Source organism: Hevea brasiliensis, chromosome 2 (genome assembly GCF_030052815.1).
Source record: "Hevea brasiliensis isolate MT/VB/25A 57/8 chromosome 2, ASM3005281v1, whole genome shotgun sequence".
NCBI lineage: Eukaryota > Viridiplantae > Streptophyta > Magnoliopsida > Malpighiales > Euphorbiaceae > Hevea > Hevea brasiliensis.
The window spans coordinates 104427207-104446204 of NC_079494.1; the positions used below are offsets into that span (position 1 = coordinate 104427207).

Here is an 18998-nt window from a genome sequence, read left to right on the forward strand (position 1 = left end):
AAGGATCGGTCCCTGAAGAACTCAAGCCGTGACTACTGTCCTATCCATAGTCCACACCACATCACACGCACGCCAACGCACGCACACCGCCTCCAAATTACCGCAACAACATTCATGGCACTTTAACGATTATCAATGCAACATAAATCGTGCCTAGAGTTTAACTACATAAATATATGCATATAAGTGATGCATGGGCATGCTGAACATATAATAATATCGAAATTACAATTAAAATTAATATTTTACTCACAGACTTGACGATGGTCACTGAGGCGGCTGGATGGAGGAAGAAGGCTGTCCCGGCTCACCTGACAATTACATTACAATTTTTAATATAAAAGACTCAATACAAACAAAGAAAAAGACCAATACGTCCTAAGTCGTTTAAAATCCGCAGAGTCTCCCTATACCTAGGACCTACCCAACTCGCAAAATGGCTCAAAACACACTTCTATACTCACAATCCATATATCCACAGTTCAATCATATCACACAGCCCCTCCCGGCCCATCAAATCGATCATCCATCACAATACGCAAATTTCAATTTAGTCCTTATAATTGATCATTTTTGCAAAACCGCTCAAATAAGCTCTAAAAATTATAAAACTCGCTTGGTCCTTAGAAATATTACTAAGCTATTGCTAAAAGAATCCTAATTTTCTAAGCTAACACGAATTTTTTATGAATTTTTAATCCTATTTTAGAACTAGAAAATTACTTAAAAGCAAGTTTCGTGTTTACCTTTGCCGATTCCGACTTCGAACGTGCTCGATGCCTAACAATGGTGGGGTAGCCAAAATTCTCGATCCAATTCGAGACTTTTCCGTAGTCGGTCCGTTCGCCGGAAATTCACGTGATCCCACAACCGTCGAATTTCCGCGAATTGAGGATACCTACACGAAGCCCAATAATAATATATAAAAATCGGGGTGTTACATTCTTCCCCTTACGTAAAATTCGTCCCTCGAATTTTACACAAGGCGTAATAAAGTATATGATTACACATTGAGCAGATATGGGTACTTGCTACGCATGTCCCGCTCGACTCCAGTGCACTCTTCCACCGATGGCTCCTCTACAAAACCTTAACCATAGGGATCTGCTTTTGATCTTAGCTGTCTCACTTGGTAGTCCACTATGGCTACAGGCTGCTCCTCAAATGTCAAGTTCTCCTTTAGCTCTATCACATCCGGCTGTAGTACATGAGAAGGATCGGGAATGTATTTCCTGAGCATGGAGATGTGAAACACGGGATGAACGTGAGAGAGGTTGGGTGGTAGCTCCAACCGGTAGGCAACTGCTCCAACTCTATCAGTAACCTCAAAAGGTCCAATATACCGAGGTGCCAACTTGCCCTTCTTTCCAAATCTCATGACTCCTTCATTGGAGAAACCTTTAGGAATACATAGTCGCCATCGCAAACTCCACATCCTCCGTCTGGGTCCGTGATAACTCTTCTCGCCATCTGAAAGTCGTTACTGCTCGATTAAATGAACTATCTCTGAAGTGTACTGCACTAGGTATACATCATGCACCTTCGCTTCCCCCATTTCTGTCCAACACAGAGGAGACCTACACTTTCTTCCATATAGTGCCTCATAGGGTGCCATTTCTATGCTGGAGTGATAACTGTTGTTGTAGGCAAACTCCACCAAAGCTAGCTGATCATCCCATTGACCTCCAAAATCCAAAACACTCATGCGAAGCATGTCTTCCAGTGTTTGGATTGTCCTTTCGGACTGTCCGTCTGTCTGAGGGTGGAAAGCCGTACTGAAGTTCAACTGTGTGCCAAGTGCCTCCTGCAACTTTCTCCAAAACCGAGAAGTGAACTGGGGCCCTCTGTCAGATATTATGGAAGCCGGAACTCCATGCAATCTGACTATTTCTCGAATGTAGAGCCGGGCATACTGTGCCACAGAGTATGTAGTCTTTACAGGTAAGAAGTGAGCTGATTTGGTCAAGCTGTCTACAATTACCCATATCGAATCATATCCTCACGTGGTACGAGGCAACCCAGTCACAAAATACATAGTGATCATTTCCCACTTCCATTCTGGGATAGGGAGCTCTTGCAGCTTCCCTGACGGTCTCTGGTGTTCAAACTTCACCTTCTGACAAGTCAAGCACTTGGACACAAAGTCCGCTATGTCTCTCTTCATGCCATTCCACCAATAGCTATCTTTCACATCATGGTACATCTTGGTGGAACACAGGTGGACACCGCCCAAAGGTGTAGTGTGCCTCTCGCATGATTTCATTCTGAGGTTGTCCACATCGGACACACATATCCTAGAACCTTGCACTAGGGCGCCATCATTGGCAAATCCGAACTCACCACCTTCACCTTCTGTACTCTTTCTATAATCTTCATTAATTGTTGGTCTCGTGGCCGGGAAACTCTAACTCGCCCTCAAGTCCGGCCTCACCGAAAAGTGAGCCAACAATACCCTCATCTGAAAGATCTAGGATTAAACCTTGATCCATCAACTCATGTACCTCCCGAATCAACAGCTCTTCTCACTGAAATGTGCGCCAAACCGCTGTAAGATTTTCTCGCTTAAAGCATCTGCTACTACATTGGCCTTCCTGTGGTGGTACCGGATGGGGCAATCATAGTCTTCCGTAAGCTCCATCCATCTCCTCTGTCTCAAGTTTAAATCCTCTGTTGGAAGATGTACTTCAAACTCTTATGGTCGGTGTATATCTCGCACACTTCACCATACAGGTAGTGTCTCCAGATTTTTAGTGCAAAGGCTACAGCCGCCATTTCCAAATCATGGGTGGGATAGTTCTGCTCATGCCTCTTCAGCTGCCTTGAAGCATAAGCCACTACTTTTCCATTCCGCATCAAAACACACCCTAGGCCAACTCGAGGCGCCACAAGACACGTGTATCCTTCACCGCTCATAGGTAGTGTTAACACAGGGGCAGTGGTTAGACACTCCTTATCCTCATCATTATAACTGACTCTATCGAGCTCTCTTCCTGTCCTTTGCATCTTATCCACTTCCCTTTTCCTATTTTTGGTATTGTTGGTATCATTTCAACCTGCTGTACTTATTCCTTAATTTTAGTCTTATCTCATCCTTACACCTTTTCCTTCAAAGATGTCTATCCCATCATCAACTTTAACTTTCTTTTTATTTCTTAGTCTTATCTTGAATACTAGTTTCATTACTTCAAGAATTCTAACCCTATGATTTACTCCTACCAGCACATTCTTCACCTTATGTAACACTTATAATTACTCATAGAAATTTTTTTTTTTTTTCTTGTATCCCCTTTTTTCCAACTTAACTATCAGAACATTATCATTCCCTATCAGCCTTAGTAGGAAATTGCTTATCCTGGATGAATATGAGCCCCATAAACTATAAGTTCCATCTGAACTAACACGGCTTTAGGAAATATGTGTCATGCCTTAATTCCAAACAAGATACTTCACGTGTTCATTCTCCTTAATATAATCATATATCGCCCATAGCTTTCAAAACTTCATACTCTAATTACCCATTATCATCAATTTCATCTATTGAATCTCAACCATAAATAGTACTTCCTCCAGCTCATAGTTTAAAACAGTTGCAAGCCTTAGTAGCTAACTCAATTTAACTCATGTCATTACTCTGTTCGTCCTTTCATACTTAATACTAGGTATGCACTTACTGTCATTCTCATATCAGGAAATTATGTATGATTTTGTTCCTTATAAACTCTCAATAACTAGGTCTCCTTGACTCAGCTGTTCCTTGTATAACCTTCTAGAACCAAAAGCACAAGCTAAACTTGAAAAGAAAGAAAATATCCTCTTATATTCAACTACACCCGATTGTCATATTATAACGTTTCACCTAAGTTTCTTGGTCTTTCTCTCCAAATTTCATCATCTCCTAGCACAATTATGCTCTACCTATAAGGTATCATCTGCATGAACCCTTTACCGTACCATTTTCCTTCTTGACATAATATTTTATAATTTATTAACTTTACTTATACTCGACCTATGATTCATATCTATCATCGCTTTTATTGTGCCCTTAACTTTTGTTGATTCTGAAAGATTTCTCTCACTAATAAATTCTTCCAACACTAATTCCACCCTTATCTAGGGTCATTAATTTGATCCTTGAACTTTCTAGTGATTTATAACCATCCGGACTTGTCACTTTTCGCTCTACCCTACTATTGTCCTCGTTATTGCTTCACTACAAAGTGATTCTGTTGATCACACTAAAAATGTTTTACCTACATTCATAACTAACATCTAACTACCTTCTCACTATCTCAAAAGTCTAACCTAAAACTTATGTGTCATTATCTATCATTCTTTTCCTCTCATCATACCTATTTGATCCCTTAGACTGACTTTTATTCAACTTACTGCTTACTAACTTCTCTTTCTCTACCTATTTAGGTAGTCCGCAATACCATCGCACACCTTCTAACATTTACTCATTATTATTGTATTCCATACCTCCATCACTTTTCTCACTAATGTGGTCCCATTTTGGGTTTTCCATCCTTGTCATTCTCCTTGCCAAGAATAACACTTAGCCTATCCTATATCTTAACTTTGTTCCTTTTATTATGCGCTCTTTAGGTTGTCCTTTCATTTATTTCCTTTGTCTTACCCAAAATAGAACTTGACTATTCTATCCCTGGTTCCATTCTTCTTCCTAACATAATAGCTGTACTTGCTAACTATATCTTTCAGAGTCTCTATCGCGTTATCATATGTCCTGTGCTACTCAGATTTGGTCCTTTGACCACTCTAGCTAGTACTTCCACTAGCATTTAGATTATATTGCATATGCAATCAATTGCCCAAACTTTCATTCTGCACTTTCTTTATCCATTGGCCTTCTGTGATTTATCTTCGCTAATTTATTACTCTTAACACTATTATAATTAGATTATACTATTGTTTTGAATGATTTGAAATTAGAAAGGAACTCAGCAAATTACAGTCATACTTTTATTGTATGATCTCTATTCTTATCCTTTAGCTTACATAATACCCTTACTACCTCGAGAACTGATTCTGCAGTAATTTTATTTATTATTATTTTTATTATTATTATTATTATTATTATTATTATTATTATTATTATTATTATTATTATTATTATTATTATTATTTTCCATGTTTACTCAATTCCAAAACTTAAGATTTCGGGCACCCAAACCCGTCATCCAATTCAAAGGATTTACATCCATCGTGATATGATTATATATGATTCCTATAATGGAACTTGTATCCTCTCCAGGATACCCGAGCCAACTACTCTCTACCACACTCTACAGTCCCATCTGGGACACTATTCCATAAGTCATCATTATCAATAATAACCTTTGATCCATTCTGAAAAGATAGGACTATATCCTAACTTGCTGCAACAAAGGTACTACATCTACCACCTTGCCAGAACCATGTCAAGTTAATGACTCTTTTATCATATCATAGCTCTATAAATCATCAATTCATAGTTTCGACCTTCTCTAGGTAGTAGAGTTGTACTTTATTCCATACTGATACACACAAGGTATACTATTCTCACTCTATAAGTGTCACCTTTACTTTGCAACTAGTCCGAAACCTCTGGTCTGATGGCAACTCTTGATGTAACTCTAGCTCATGTCAGTAATCGAGTCACGACTCTAGTTATCACCCAACTGTGACCTTTCAATATTCTAACTCTAGACTCTTAACCAGGAGTTCCCAACTCCTCTGCAAATATAGAACTCGCTCGCATAAGCTGCCAAAACGAAGCCATCTCAAACACCCTCATTATGGAGCACCACGGGGATGCACGCAGCTCTACACAATAATCTCATGTCTGCATCAGTCTGCAGCTACAGAGCGGACATCGAGAACATTGTATAGTTACTACGATACGCCCCGATGCACTAGGTCTCCTAATTTCTTATCTCTCCCGAATCTTCTATTATCACAAACTTATTCTCGATGTCATCATCCATCGATGACCGCAAGAGTGGTATCCTCATCCTTATCTAGGGCAACTGTACTTTTAAGACTCACTTTTATGTACTCGTGCCTTACACGAAATGGGCACACCATTTAAACCCATACCGACAAAAATATAACATTTCTTGGAGTACGTATCCTCATGATAGACCTCACATGTCTACTAACTCTATTTCACATTTCTGTGTACTCCACGAAAATCAAGACACTAACTGAGGTAATCTTATATTTCCCGAGGTATAACGTAGAATCTAGAAACAAAGAATTACAGGAAAAGACGAAACAGAATCCTATACTGCGCATGTGACTCCTAGTAGACTCTTTCCAACACTTAGATAATTTTTCCCAATGAATCTGGAGCCTAAGCTCTGATACCAATTGTAACGACCCAGCCCAGCCCAGTCAGTATTGTCCGCTTTGGCCCGTGGGCCTCACGGATTTGTCCCTTGGGAGGTTTCGCTCCCAAAAGCGCGCTGACCAGTTTAGGTCGACTTCACATATATGGCCCAGATTCCCTTCTCCCATTTCCGATGTGGGATGGGCGCACTGCAGCGTTACGACGCCGTCCCCACAGTCCGTTACAACCCACCAACTTCCGCTGGGGGCGTCCTCGCACCCACTCGTACTGGAGGGAGTCCGGCTCTGATACCACATTTGTCACGACCCAACCTATGGGCCGGACCGGCACTAGGACCTAGGCCAGCCTAAAGCCCCCGAGGCCCGTAATAAGCCTAACTGTTCATTAACCCAACTCTAAGGCCCATTTGGGCCCAATTTCAAGAAGACAAACGGACAGAGTCCGGCCATAAAATGGACTTACCAACGGGGAGTTTTCGACTCACCCGACCTGTAAACACAATATATAGTCAATTGGGGAGCTCAGCTCACCCTCCACATACTCATCAACTTAATAATAAATGGGAGCTCAGCTCCCTCATCCAATCCATCAAACATGCATAGCATATTAAGTTTACAGGTCCCAAAATAATAATTTAGTTTACAGACCCAAATCAAATAAACATTTCTAACACATGCGGAAATTCTAAGATTTAACAAGTTTATACAAACAAGAATAATTGACTGCGAGGGAGAAAGCAGTTAACCTCAAAAATATCCTCCCGTGGCTCAGAAAATTTTTGAACAGAGTGAGCGTCGACTCAGAGAGTAAAATATCAATTTTAACCATAATCTCTATAACTATCTAGAACTAATGCACCTGTAGAGTGAAATGCAACATCAACAACATTTTCACATCATAACATCAAAAGGTAATTTGGAGCACTCACGCACTCGTAACATCAATCATAATATATGGGAGCCGATCCTATACGCCTCTCTCTTAAATCCAACTCGGTGCCAACAAGAACTCACTCGGACTTCCACTTAATAACCAAATCGAGGGTCCCAAATGAAGAACTCAAGCCGTGACTACCCTCGAAGGATCGGGTCCCGCCAAGAACTCAAGCCGTGACTACCCGCCCTATCCATAGTCCACACCACATCACACGCACGCCAACGCACGCACACCGCCTCCAAATTACCGCAACAACATTCATGGCACTTTAACAGCTTATCAATGCAACATAAATCGTGCCTAGAGTTTAACTACATAAATATATGCATATAAGTGATGCATGGGCATCGAACATATAATAATATCAAAATTACAATTAAAATTAATATTTTACTCACAGACTTGACGATGGTCACCGAGGCGGACGGAGGAAGAAGGTCATCGGCTCACCGACAATTACATTACAATTTTTAATATAAAAGACTCAATACAAACAAAGAAAAAGACCAATACGCCCTAAGTCGTGCAGAAAATCCGCAGAGTCTCCCTATACCTAGGACCTACCCAACCCGCAAAATGGCTCAAAACACACTTCTATACTCACAATCCATATATCCACAGTTCAATCATATCACACAGCCCTCCCAGGCCCATCAAATCGATCATCCATCACAATACGCAAAATTTCAATTTAGTCCTTATAATTGATCATTTTTGCAAAAAGCGCTCAAATAAGCTCTAAAAATTATAAAACTCGCCTCATGTCCTTAGAAATATTACTAAGCTATTGCAAAAGAATCATAATTTTCTAAGCTACCACGAATATTTTATGAATTTTTAATCCTATTTAAGCACTAGAAAATTACGAAAAAGCAAGGTTCGGGTTTACCTTTGCCGATTCCGACTTCGGGAACGTGCTCGGGATGCCTAACAATGGTGGGGTAGCCAAAATTCTCGATCCAATTCGGAGACTTTTCCAGTGGGTCCGTTCGCCGGAAATTCACAGATCCGGACAACTGTCGAATTTCCGCGAATTGAGGATACCTACACGAAGCCCAATAATAATATATAAAAATCAGGGGTGTTACACTTAAATTTTGGATATATTTTTTATGAACCCAAATTGTGACTCGATCCGAAAGTTTCATATTATTACCCGATTGGGATAAAAAGTGAGATCTGTGATGATAGCAAAGGCTCGTGCCTCAATTAAGCCCATCACTGATCTCCTTGGGGGTGCTGCGGTATAGACCAGTATAAATATCGTAATATTCTATCATTTGTGGTAGAGTTGTGAGATATTCGGGAAACACACTAAGGTTAGGGTTTGAGAATTCTGAGTGATTGCATATTGCTCTTTTCATCATAGTAGAACTTTTTCTCTTATCTTACTCGTTAACGTAGAGCTTATGGTTAAACCACATTAAATCATGTGTTATTCTTCTTATCTTTTCTATACTATGTAATTGTGTGATTTATATGTGTGTCTTAGATTTGCGTGCTTGTTATAACAAAAATTATAAAAATAACCTTATTAACTAAATTCTTAATTATTATCAGAAAACTCAGATTCATCACCTTACAACTTGTGAGTTGTTCCTTTCTTTTAAACCATAAAATTCTTTATGTGTTTATTGATATAATGATATAGTTTTTCATTTTCTTTTTTGTTTTTGTTTGACGTGGATATGAATCAATTACACAAAAGTTTGTGACTTTATTCTCAGAGTGGACAAAATTACTATAAAATCATGAAGTGTAGTTTATAGATATATATTTAAACTTGACATAGGTGGGTTTAAAAAAAGGTTAACACTTAAATAGGTGGTAGGTTGAATAATCAACGTAACTTACTATTAATTTTTAATAAGTATATTAATAAAAATAAATAATATATAATTTATAAAAGCCTTTCTAACACTTCAAATTAATGGGTCGAGAAACTAAAATTTTTATAGGTTTTAAATACCTTCCAAAATCTTATCCTTCCCACAAAACCTTCATTCCAAACAAGTGGAATGTGTACCTGTTACCTTAAAAAAAAACTTACCTTACCTTCAAAAACATGCTTTTAAACATTGTGGGGGCTCATAATGATTTTGATGAGTTGGTTGTATTGTCAGTTTAGTAAAACCATTCTTCGCCAACTGTAAAGGTACCTCCGTTTGGAGTCCTCCTGCTCTTGTACATTTCAAAGTTAATGCTGATGCTTCTCCGCCAATTACGTTTGCTTCCGATTGAGGTTTTCATGATACTTGTGTTGAATCTGATTCAGTATAGATGCTCTTCTCCCCATCCCCTAGAAAGACTATTATTCACGATATTCAACTTTGTTATTGTTTTATCCTTTGTCATCTGTACGTTGCTTCTAAAAGAGCTCATGCTTTCACTGATTAGATTGCAAATTCTGATAGAATGGAATGAAAAGCAATTAAAGAAAAAAAATATTAAATAACTTTCCGAAATATGGTTCTTCCTTTTTATTTTTCACTCAGAATAATCTACTTGATTGGCTGTCTTTCTCATCAATGACAGACTCCTGTCACCTAGAATGATAATTTAATTCATCATTGGATTGCGGCTTTGCTGTATTAATAACGTGTCCATTCTCCATTGGCTGGTAGGGTCTTTTTGCTCATGGTAAGTGTCAGTGGACACAGCTTCTTTTGCCTCTAATGGCAGCCTGGATCTCAGCCTTTTCACCCTAAAACTAAAACTTATTTTCAATAATTATTATTATTATTCACTTACCAAAATAGAAAAGTACACTAAAACAAATAACAAAAACAAGAACCACCGCTCCCAAAGCGCGAGTGGAACTCATTGCGAGCACGTTTCCATTTTCCCTTCAGAGCGCGCAGTTACACCATACCTCCCACCGACCCTCAGGACGATGCGGCTCATCTGCAGCTCATATAAGTCAATAAAATCAAGCCGTCAATCCACATCAAGATCGATTTGAGGGACCAATCAAAAGCAATCAGGGCCACGAAAACTCTATTTTGCGGGGACCCACAATATTCTCACGTGCAACGTAGTGGTGGATCCCACTTCCTGAAAATATACACTAGGGCAGGGACCGACAGAGACACATTAATACACAGAACACAACTAGAAAACTCTCTCCCACAGCTGCAACGGAAATCTATTGACGGTCGGGAATTAAACGCAGGATTTTGGAATCCCTCAAGCTCCAAAACTCCTTCTGATCTATACCTTTTTCTGTGATCTTTAGCTCCTACCGCCTCTTTCTCTATTTATCTGTCTTAATTTTCTTCTCTCTCAGTCCAGAGAGAGAATCTGATTGCCTTAAGGAGGTAGCCTTTAGTTCCCTCTATCCTTTCTTCTCTGGATTGGTTGATTTGGTTGATTTATTGCGATTTTGTCTGTGAAAATATCATCGTTTAACTGGGTTGATCCTAAATTTGGTGTTTGAACTAGCTAGAGTCTGGGGTTAGTTTGTTTAGCTATGGCATTGATTGGGTAGTCTTTCCATTCTAGATTTGCTTATTATGTTTGTTGGTTATTTAGATCTGGATTTGGAGTTTTTTTATGGATAAAACTATGAAATTTTGACCTAAATGTAATGTCTTTCTGATGTTTTCAGAAATTCTATCTTTTTTCCTTGTTGTTTTCCTGCTTGATACTTTTTGGGTAGCGAATAAAATTGCTTATATTTGACCCTATCTGCTGGTAACGTGATCAAAAGATTGTCTTTTGTCATAAAACTGGTTTGTGATGTTATTTGAAGCTGCAATGTGATTAAAAATCCAAATTTCTGTGAGTAGGGTTTCTCTAAGTTTTTGTTTTGCCCGAAACTTTGACTCACTTGATCTAATAGTTAGATGTTTTAATGATTCCAGTAGATTTTGGTGCAATTTTATGTATGATTTCTTCCCATTAAGGTATATCGTTGATCAATATTCTGAGAGGTTTAGCCTGGGTTTGGGGTTGGACCTGTGCTTGCTTCACCATTTCATATTGCATTAATGCTGTTATTTCTTAATTAGTTACATTGATTAAGAAGCTGGCTTCGCCCATTAGTATTGAGTCTACTTGGGACTGGGATCTTCAAATATTTTACTGAATATATGCAATCTTCATTTGCATTGGCTCCATGTTATTCTGTTTGTGTAAACAAATGGTATATTTGTCCATGGTCTGTGTCTAATTTCATGTATATTCTCATGTCCAGTTCCTTATTTCTATAAATTCATGATTGTGTTCATACTTTTTGGGTTCTTAACTTTTGATTAGGTACTAAAATAATATATATAAATATATTTTGGCACGGATGGCGGGCCAGGCAGAAGAATCTACCCCAACTGCTCAAGTGGTGGGGAATGCCTTTGTGGAGCAGTACTATAATATACTGTCCAAGTCTCCAGAGGTTGTTCATAAATTTTACCAAAATTCTAGTGTGATTAGCCGGCCAGATTTTGACGGACTCATGTTGTCTGCATCAACTTTAGAGGTAAGTTCTGTGGAAGACTAGTTAACTACATATTGATTTTGGTGGATTTTGTTGAACAACTTCATCTGGCAGTTAGCAATATTGCCAGTATCTCACTCAAATGGGTGCACTTGCTCTGCATTAACATGTGCATTTTTTTCACATGCACGAGCTTTACCACTAGCTTATTTCTCAATGTTGTATTGCCACGATGAATTACTTCCCCACAACCAAAGAGCCATTGCTCTATGTTTGTATTAATTATGATTTATTATGTAGGATCTGTTTTTGCCAATTCCCTCCATTTGTGTCTTACTTTATGCAAAAAGCATGTGTCATGTTTGCATGTGCTTTGTCAAATGTATCATGCTTTGCTTATACAGCTTGTCATATTACTTGGTGTGGTCTAAACCTGTCTTGCTGACAGTTGTTTTATCTATTTTTGTTGGGCACTAGTAAGAACTGATTTTGTGTCTTGAAATGAATATATCTTTCTGCCAATCTTTGATGTTTTTATTACTTTTTTAATCTAGCATTGCTTTTTGTAGAACTTCGGGCAAAATATTTGCACGTTCTAATGAGTAATTGTTATTGCCTTTCTTGGAACAGGGCATTGACAAGATGATCCTTTCCCTTGACTATAAGAATTGTGAGGTTGAGATATTGACGACTGATGCTCAAGAGTCTTTTGGAGATGGCGTGATTGTTTTGGTGACTGGTTTCTTTACTGGGAAGGACAACATCAGACGAAAATTTACACAATTATTCTTTTTGGCCCCACAAGACAGTCGTGCCTATTTTGTTTTAAATGATGTTTTTAGGTATGTGGATGATGAGGCAGTAGTGCCCATTAAAATCAATGATGCTGATGAAGCTGCTCCAGCTGCTCCCATCACACCAGATCCTGGTAACTTTAAATATTTTTTCTCTGATTGTTGTTATTTTGGTCACGAAGATTTTTGTTGACTTTGCTATTTCAGAGCCAACTATGGTTTCCAATCACTCTGTGGTGGATCATACTCCTCTGTTGGAGGAAGATACTGTTCAAGATGAGGAAACTAGTCATCCATCAGACGATGGAAAGATTTCTAATGTTGATGAAGTTGTTTCTAGTCCATCAGTTGGTACAAGTCAGAATGATGTGCCCCCAGTTTCATCTGATACGGTCCATAGTGATGCTCGTTCAGTTTCTGAAGCAATTGTTTCTGAGGCAATTGTTTCTGATGCACAGGAGAATCTTCCTAAGAAGTCATATGCATCAGTAGTAAGTTCACTCATATAGGTTTGGTACAAACATCATCATCATCATCATGATTGACTATAATTCATTTCTGATGTTGTGTTCGCTCAGGCAAATGAATTGAATTATAAAAAGCAACCATTTCAACAGAGGATTTTACCTGCCAAACCTGTTGAACAATCACCTGCAATTGTTGTGCCTGAAGCATCCCCACGCCCGGCTAATAACAAACCTGTGGAAAAAAACAACATTAATTCAGGTTATTGTTTATTTATTTTCTTTTCTATGGGTTTTTTCGCCTTGTAACCTTCTAGAGACTACTGCTTTTCCTCAGATGTTATATAATCAATCTATTTGCTGCAGTTAAGGGTTACTCCATTTTTGTTGCCAATTTGCCAATGAGTGCAACTGTCGAACAGCTTATAGAGACTTTTGAGAAATTTGGGCCCATCAAACCTAATGGTGTTCAAGTCAGAAGTTATAAGGTATATTTCTTATTTAATTACGTTCAATCTCACTTTCTTTTGTTTGTACTTTTGATGCGAGACTAATGCATTCATATGGAACTCCTCTGTCCAGCAAGAAAAGAATTGTTTTGGCTTTGTGGAGTTCGAATCTGCAAATTCCATGCAAAGTGCCCTTGAGGTATTGTTTTCACCTATCCTTAATGTTTGCTCTAAGCTTAATCTTGCATTCCTTTTTCTTTTAAATTAAAAACCTTAGTTTTTTTTTTTTGGTTCTGCTCTTCCATTTCCTTGTATGTTCTATTGTTCTTGTAATTCGTTGCCGTAAGCATCATTAACTTTTTCTTAATTATTCATAAAATTGAGTCTCATCTTAATTGTTATTCTGTGTGATTGATTCAAAGATAAACTGAGATGTGTTTGCTAGTTGCATAACCTCTTGTTGTCCCTCTCTCACTCACTCTCTTTTAGATCACTTTTTCAAAAGAAAACTGATGTCTAAAATCATTGAGAACAGGGAAAAACTAATCCACTTACTTTGTCATTATATATATATATTCAATTTTTTTCTTTCTTTGAAATCTATGTTCATACTTGCAATTTGATTCTTTCAAAGAGTTAAATGTTGTTCATTTTGAATTGAAATTTATTATGTAAATAGGACATTTTCTCTTGCATGTGTCTGATATTTAAAAATCATCCTGTTTCAGGTTTCTTCTATCAAGATTGGTGACCGACTAGCTCATATTGAGGAAAAAAAAGGCAAGTCAAACATCATTCTCCTTTTTCTTTTTCTTATTTCGATTTTTTCTATTGCAAGGTGCACTTTTCAATTTATATTTTTTTAGACTCAATCATGTTACATAATGGCTTATACACTTAAAAAGCTGAAGTTTTTTAGGGATAATATAAGCCTAACCTTATTTGGTTGCCTTTGTAGCCAATAATGAAGGTGGGAAATTCCCACCTAGAAAGGGTGGTTTTCGAAGTGAGAGTTTTAGGAGTCGAGGAAACTTTAGTGGCGGTCGTGGCTATGTGAGGAATGAGTTTGACAATCAGGGCGGATCATCTGGTGGTCAGTTCCGTGGTACTGCTAGACGCAATGGGGAAGCTAACCAGAAAGTTTATCAGAATGGAGGAGGAAGAGTTGCCCGAGAAATTCAAGGTCAAACTCAAACCCAATCTCTTTCCCCACGTGGAAAGAACTAGTTTGTTGCTCTCTACTGAATTTTGTTTTACTAGATTTTTTTGGTCAAATATTCAGATAGGCAAATATTTAGGCAATGAGATTGCGGCCTTGGCACAACTGATAAGAGTAACTTTAAGCATTTTGCACCATCTATTTAAGGCAGAACATTTTTATTAGAAAGATCATGGTTTTTTTTTTTTTTTTTTTAATATCTACATTCTCTCATGCTTACAATGCTTCTCTCTCTCTCTCTCTCTCTCTCTCTCTCTTTCACGTACATGCACAGTACTTGCCTGCACCTGAAATTTGATGTTGGATATGTGCATTAAAACTTGTTAAGCAAAAGCTTAATCTGAAGAGAAACATATTGGTAATTTTGTATCTGCTTTCATTTTTGCTTTGTAACAGTCTGTACTTCAAAAATAAATAAAAGGGTCCAAACATGCAGAGATTATTTATAGAACAGGCTGTGTTTAGTCTTCTTACATGAGACTGTCATTATATCCATGGATTTGTTTCTTATTTTACAAATTGCTCTGAATTTAATTAGTGCTAGCTTTTATAAATTTTGTGTTTTTGGACTGCTCCTTGAGACTATGTGGGCGTGAGAACTAAAATAATTTTCTAGAAAAGATTTCTAAACAAAAATAGGTTCATATTCACATGTTTCAGTTTTCTAAACGAGTAACTTTAAATTGTTCTTTGCTGTTTTTCTTTACAATAAAAGTTTTATTTTCTGACCATTTTTCAAATGTAAAAAGATAATGACTTTTCTTTTGCTAAAATTATATTATGTTTTTTTATAATTAAAATTAAATAATTACTTAGAAAAATTTATTATAAAACAATTATATATTAAATTTTTTTTTAAATAAAATAAGTTTTTCATATATATATATATATATATATATATATATATATATATATATATATATATATATATATATATATATATATATATTGAAATTATGAAAAAAGTTAATTTTTTTCCTTACAAAACTGTTTTTTTTTATTATTATTATTGACAAGTGAAAAAAAATTTTATTTTTTCCCTTATTTTCTCTGAAAAGAAGAATAGAAGTTTTCTTAGAATATGAAAAATAGAAATAAAAATTATTTTCTAAAAGTAAACATGTCTTATAATTCTAAGAATGTTGGACTTATGATTCTTTGTTTAAGAACATCTTTATAGGTATCAAATCTCAAAATTTTTAGAAAAACGATTTATTTTAAATAAAAATAAAAATTTTTAATATATTTTTTAATATATATGAAAATACACCACAGTGAAGAACAGATAACAAAGAGCTCGAATTCATCCCAAAACAGAGAACTAGCATACGAGAAATTAAAAGAAGTTGTACTTCAAACCTCAATTGGAAGTCCTTTTTTCTGTTTCTATTGCGCTGCGATGCTGGAGATATTGGATTAGTGTTGTGGGTGCTTCCTCTATGTCTACCAGCCATGCTCTGCGGTGAAAACAGGTTTTGAAATTGGCTCTCAGTGAAGGTTTCTAGAGTCTTCCATCCAGTATTCTGGGCTCTTGTACTGGTATTGGATTTTGTTTGTTGAGCTTGGGTCCCATAGCCCACTTGTGTTCCTCTCTAAATTAATGAAATTTAATAAATTCTTCAAATTTTAAAAATATATCAAATAAATTCTTACTTAGCACTTCAAATTTTAAAAATTTGAAGTATAATTTTCTTCAATATAAATACAATCAAGACTGTATAAAGATTTTTTGATGTATGGGGTCATCGTCAGTAATCTTATGTATTTGATTTACAATATTCTAGTAGGTAACTACTACAGCTCTGTTTGGTATTAAGTTTCAAAACCTAAAACTAGTTTTCTAAATAAAAGCTCCATTTAGATACTGTTGAAAAAAATAGTTTTAAAAAAATTATTTAATTATTTTAATATTCTTATGATTAAAATTGTTTAAATTTAATTTTTAATTATTTTTTAATATTCTTTAATTAATATATTTAAAAAAATAATTTTTTCAACAATAATACTAAATAGATCTTACATACCGGAGTATTTATTTGATTTTAAAATAATAATAATAATAATAATAATAATAATAATAAACTTTTTCTTTTAATTTAAGTGACTTATTTAATTTTTTTAATAGTTGAATGACTTATTAAAATTCAAAAAAACTTCTAAGAAATTAGTGATTATTGAGCTAAACTTTAACCCTGTGTTTGGATTAAAGAAAAATAAGATAGGAAGAAAAATATGAGAGGAAAATAATTTTATTTTTTATTTAATATATATTTGATTAAGGAAAAAAATATAGAGAAAGGAAAATATTAAAGTGAATATAAATATTGAATATTACTCTAATTTTCTCTCCAAATTAAGAGGAAAGTAGAAGAAAAATATGTAAAATTATAAAAATATCTTTATATTTTTAACTTCTTTTTTAATATTTCATGATAAAATTATAATTTTATTGTTGAAAAGGTAACTTTCTTTTTAATATTTTCTTTTTCCTATTTAAACATAAAATGAAAAAATTATTTTTCTTTTTAATTATTATATATTTTTTATTATTTTATTTTTTTCCTCATCCAAATAGTGTAAGTAGTTAAATAGGGCTTTTATTGTTTTATATTGTTTAGTTATGTATTTTATGATTCCAAAGCATATATATTAAAAAAAATAGCTTTTTTTTAATAAAAAAAGCCTTAAAACTAATAAATGTAACAAAAAATTATAAATTTAAACTCATTAAATATTTTTATTTAGAGTAGACATGACTCAATCCATTTTTTTATCTAAATTATGAGGTGAATATCTCATATATATATATATATATATATATATATATATATATATATATATATATAAATTTTATTATATATTATTTTTATATGCATCAAGAATATTTTATAATATTTTTTATTAATATAAATGTTTTTTTTTTCTATATTTAATATAAATATTCTTAGTATAACCAAATCAAGTTTTTTTTTTGCTCGGCCTTCGCACTGTATATTATTAGATCAACACAATTTTATTAATAGGAATTATAATATTTTAACCAAAATAACAAATTCTTTGAAAATATTTTAATATCAACGTAAATAGTATATCTTCAATTAGATTAAAGAGATAAATTTAATATAATATGTAATTATATTACTTTGTTATAGTGGAAAAAAATATTATATGAAATATAGTGTTAAAATCAAAATTTAAAAATAGTTAATTGTTTTTAAATTTTAAATATATGTTAAAAGAGAATTTGTGATTTTTAAAATAATTAAAATTTTAAAAAATTTTAATTTTTGATTCATTAAATCAGTAAATTGAATTTTTTTTAAAATTTTCAAATATTTAAAATTTTTCCATCTTTTAAAAATTAATATCACTTTAAAAAATTTATTTTGAAAAATTATTAATTAATTTTTAAATTTTAATTAGATTATAATTTTTATGTTTATCTAAATTTTTAAATTTTTATAGTTAATAATAAATACTTTCGCCTATGAATTTTTATTATTATAAATATTTTTATTTTTTAATTATTATTATTATTATTTATATTTTTATCACTTATTAACATTTAATAGCCTCTTAAATAATGATTTGATTGATAAAAGTGAATGGAGATTAAATAATAATGATATTAAATGAAAAGGAATAAATTGAATATTTTTTAAAAAATAAGGATTAAAATATTAATTTTAAAATAATTAAAGGACTAAAAAGTAATTTACACTTTCCCCGCTTCTAAAGTATCGGTGATTGCATTACAAGTGCATTGCTGTCCTTTTTGCTTCTGTTATAAGAAAATAAAAAAAACAAAAAATACGTGGCAAACCAGAAGTGTCGGAGAATCTGAAATAAATATGGGTGACGTGTCATAGCAAATCATCCTATGAAGATCTCTATGTTCCTGCCTCTCCGACTTTCATCATTACAAATCGCTGTCACCTTAATTACTCAGTTATTTTCTAACACGTGGCTCTCCAGTGCCTCTGATCCCTTTGCCCACAACGCTAATTAATTATTAAAATAACGAATTTAAAATAATTTGAAAATATTTATTTTATTTTTTTATTATGCTTATAATTTTATTATTAAATGAATTATTATTAAGTTATAACTATAAAACCTTCCAAAGAGTGACCAAAAGGCACCTCGAGAGGTCGGTTTCAACTGATTGCAACTCGCAATAATGCACTGACTAGTGGGAGCCCTCACCCTCTTTGCCACGTGTGTACATCCATAGCTTTTCGACACGTTGCACTAAATAACCTTCAAATCCCTTGGCTTTTCTCTTTTTTTATTTGTCTATTTATAACCCTAATCCCTGTGGACCGCCACGTTCTCTACCTATGACATGGGTTTTT

The 18998-nt window shown here is 34.7% G+C and overlaps 1 protein-coding gene and 1 long non-coding RNA gene across 2 annotated transcripts; one reads left to right on the plus strand and one right to left on the minus strand.

Moving 5' to 3' along the window:
- The first annotated feature begins 10367 nt into the window (after positions 1 to 10367).
- On the plus strand, positions 10368 to 14811 carry LOC110632484 (nuclear transport factor 2). Its single transcript, XM_021780727.2, has 9 exons — positions 10368 to 10602; positions 11543 to 11759; positions 12348 to 12645; positions 12719 to 13002; positions 13090 to 13237; positions 13342 to 13463; positions 13558 to 13623; positions 14153 to 14204; positions 14383 to 14811. The coding sequence occupies exons 2-9, from the start codon at positions 11580 to 11582 to the stop codon at positions 14649 to 14651; spliced, it is 1419 nt and encodes a 472-aa protein (XP_021636419.2). The 5' UTR covers positions 10368 to 10602; positions 11543 to 11579; the 3' UTR covers positions 14652 to 14811.
- On the minus strand, positions 12798 to 16129 carry LOC131174063 (uncharacterized). The gene is made up of 3 exons (XR_009144367.1): positions 16003 to 16129; positions 13139 to 13210; positions 12798 to 12979 (listed from the first exon to the last, which is right to left on the minus strand). It is a non-coding gene; the product is annotated as an uncharacterized LOC131174063 (long non-coding RNA).
- Between the last annotated feature and the right edge of the window lie 2869 nt (positions 16130 to 18998).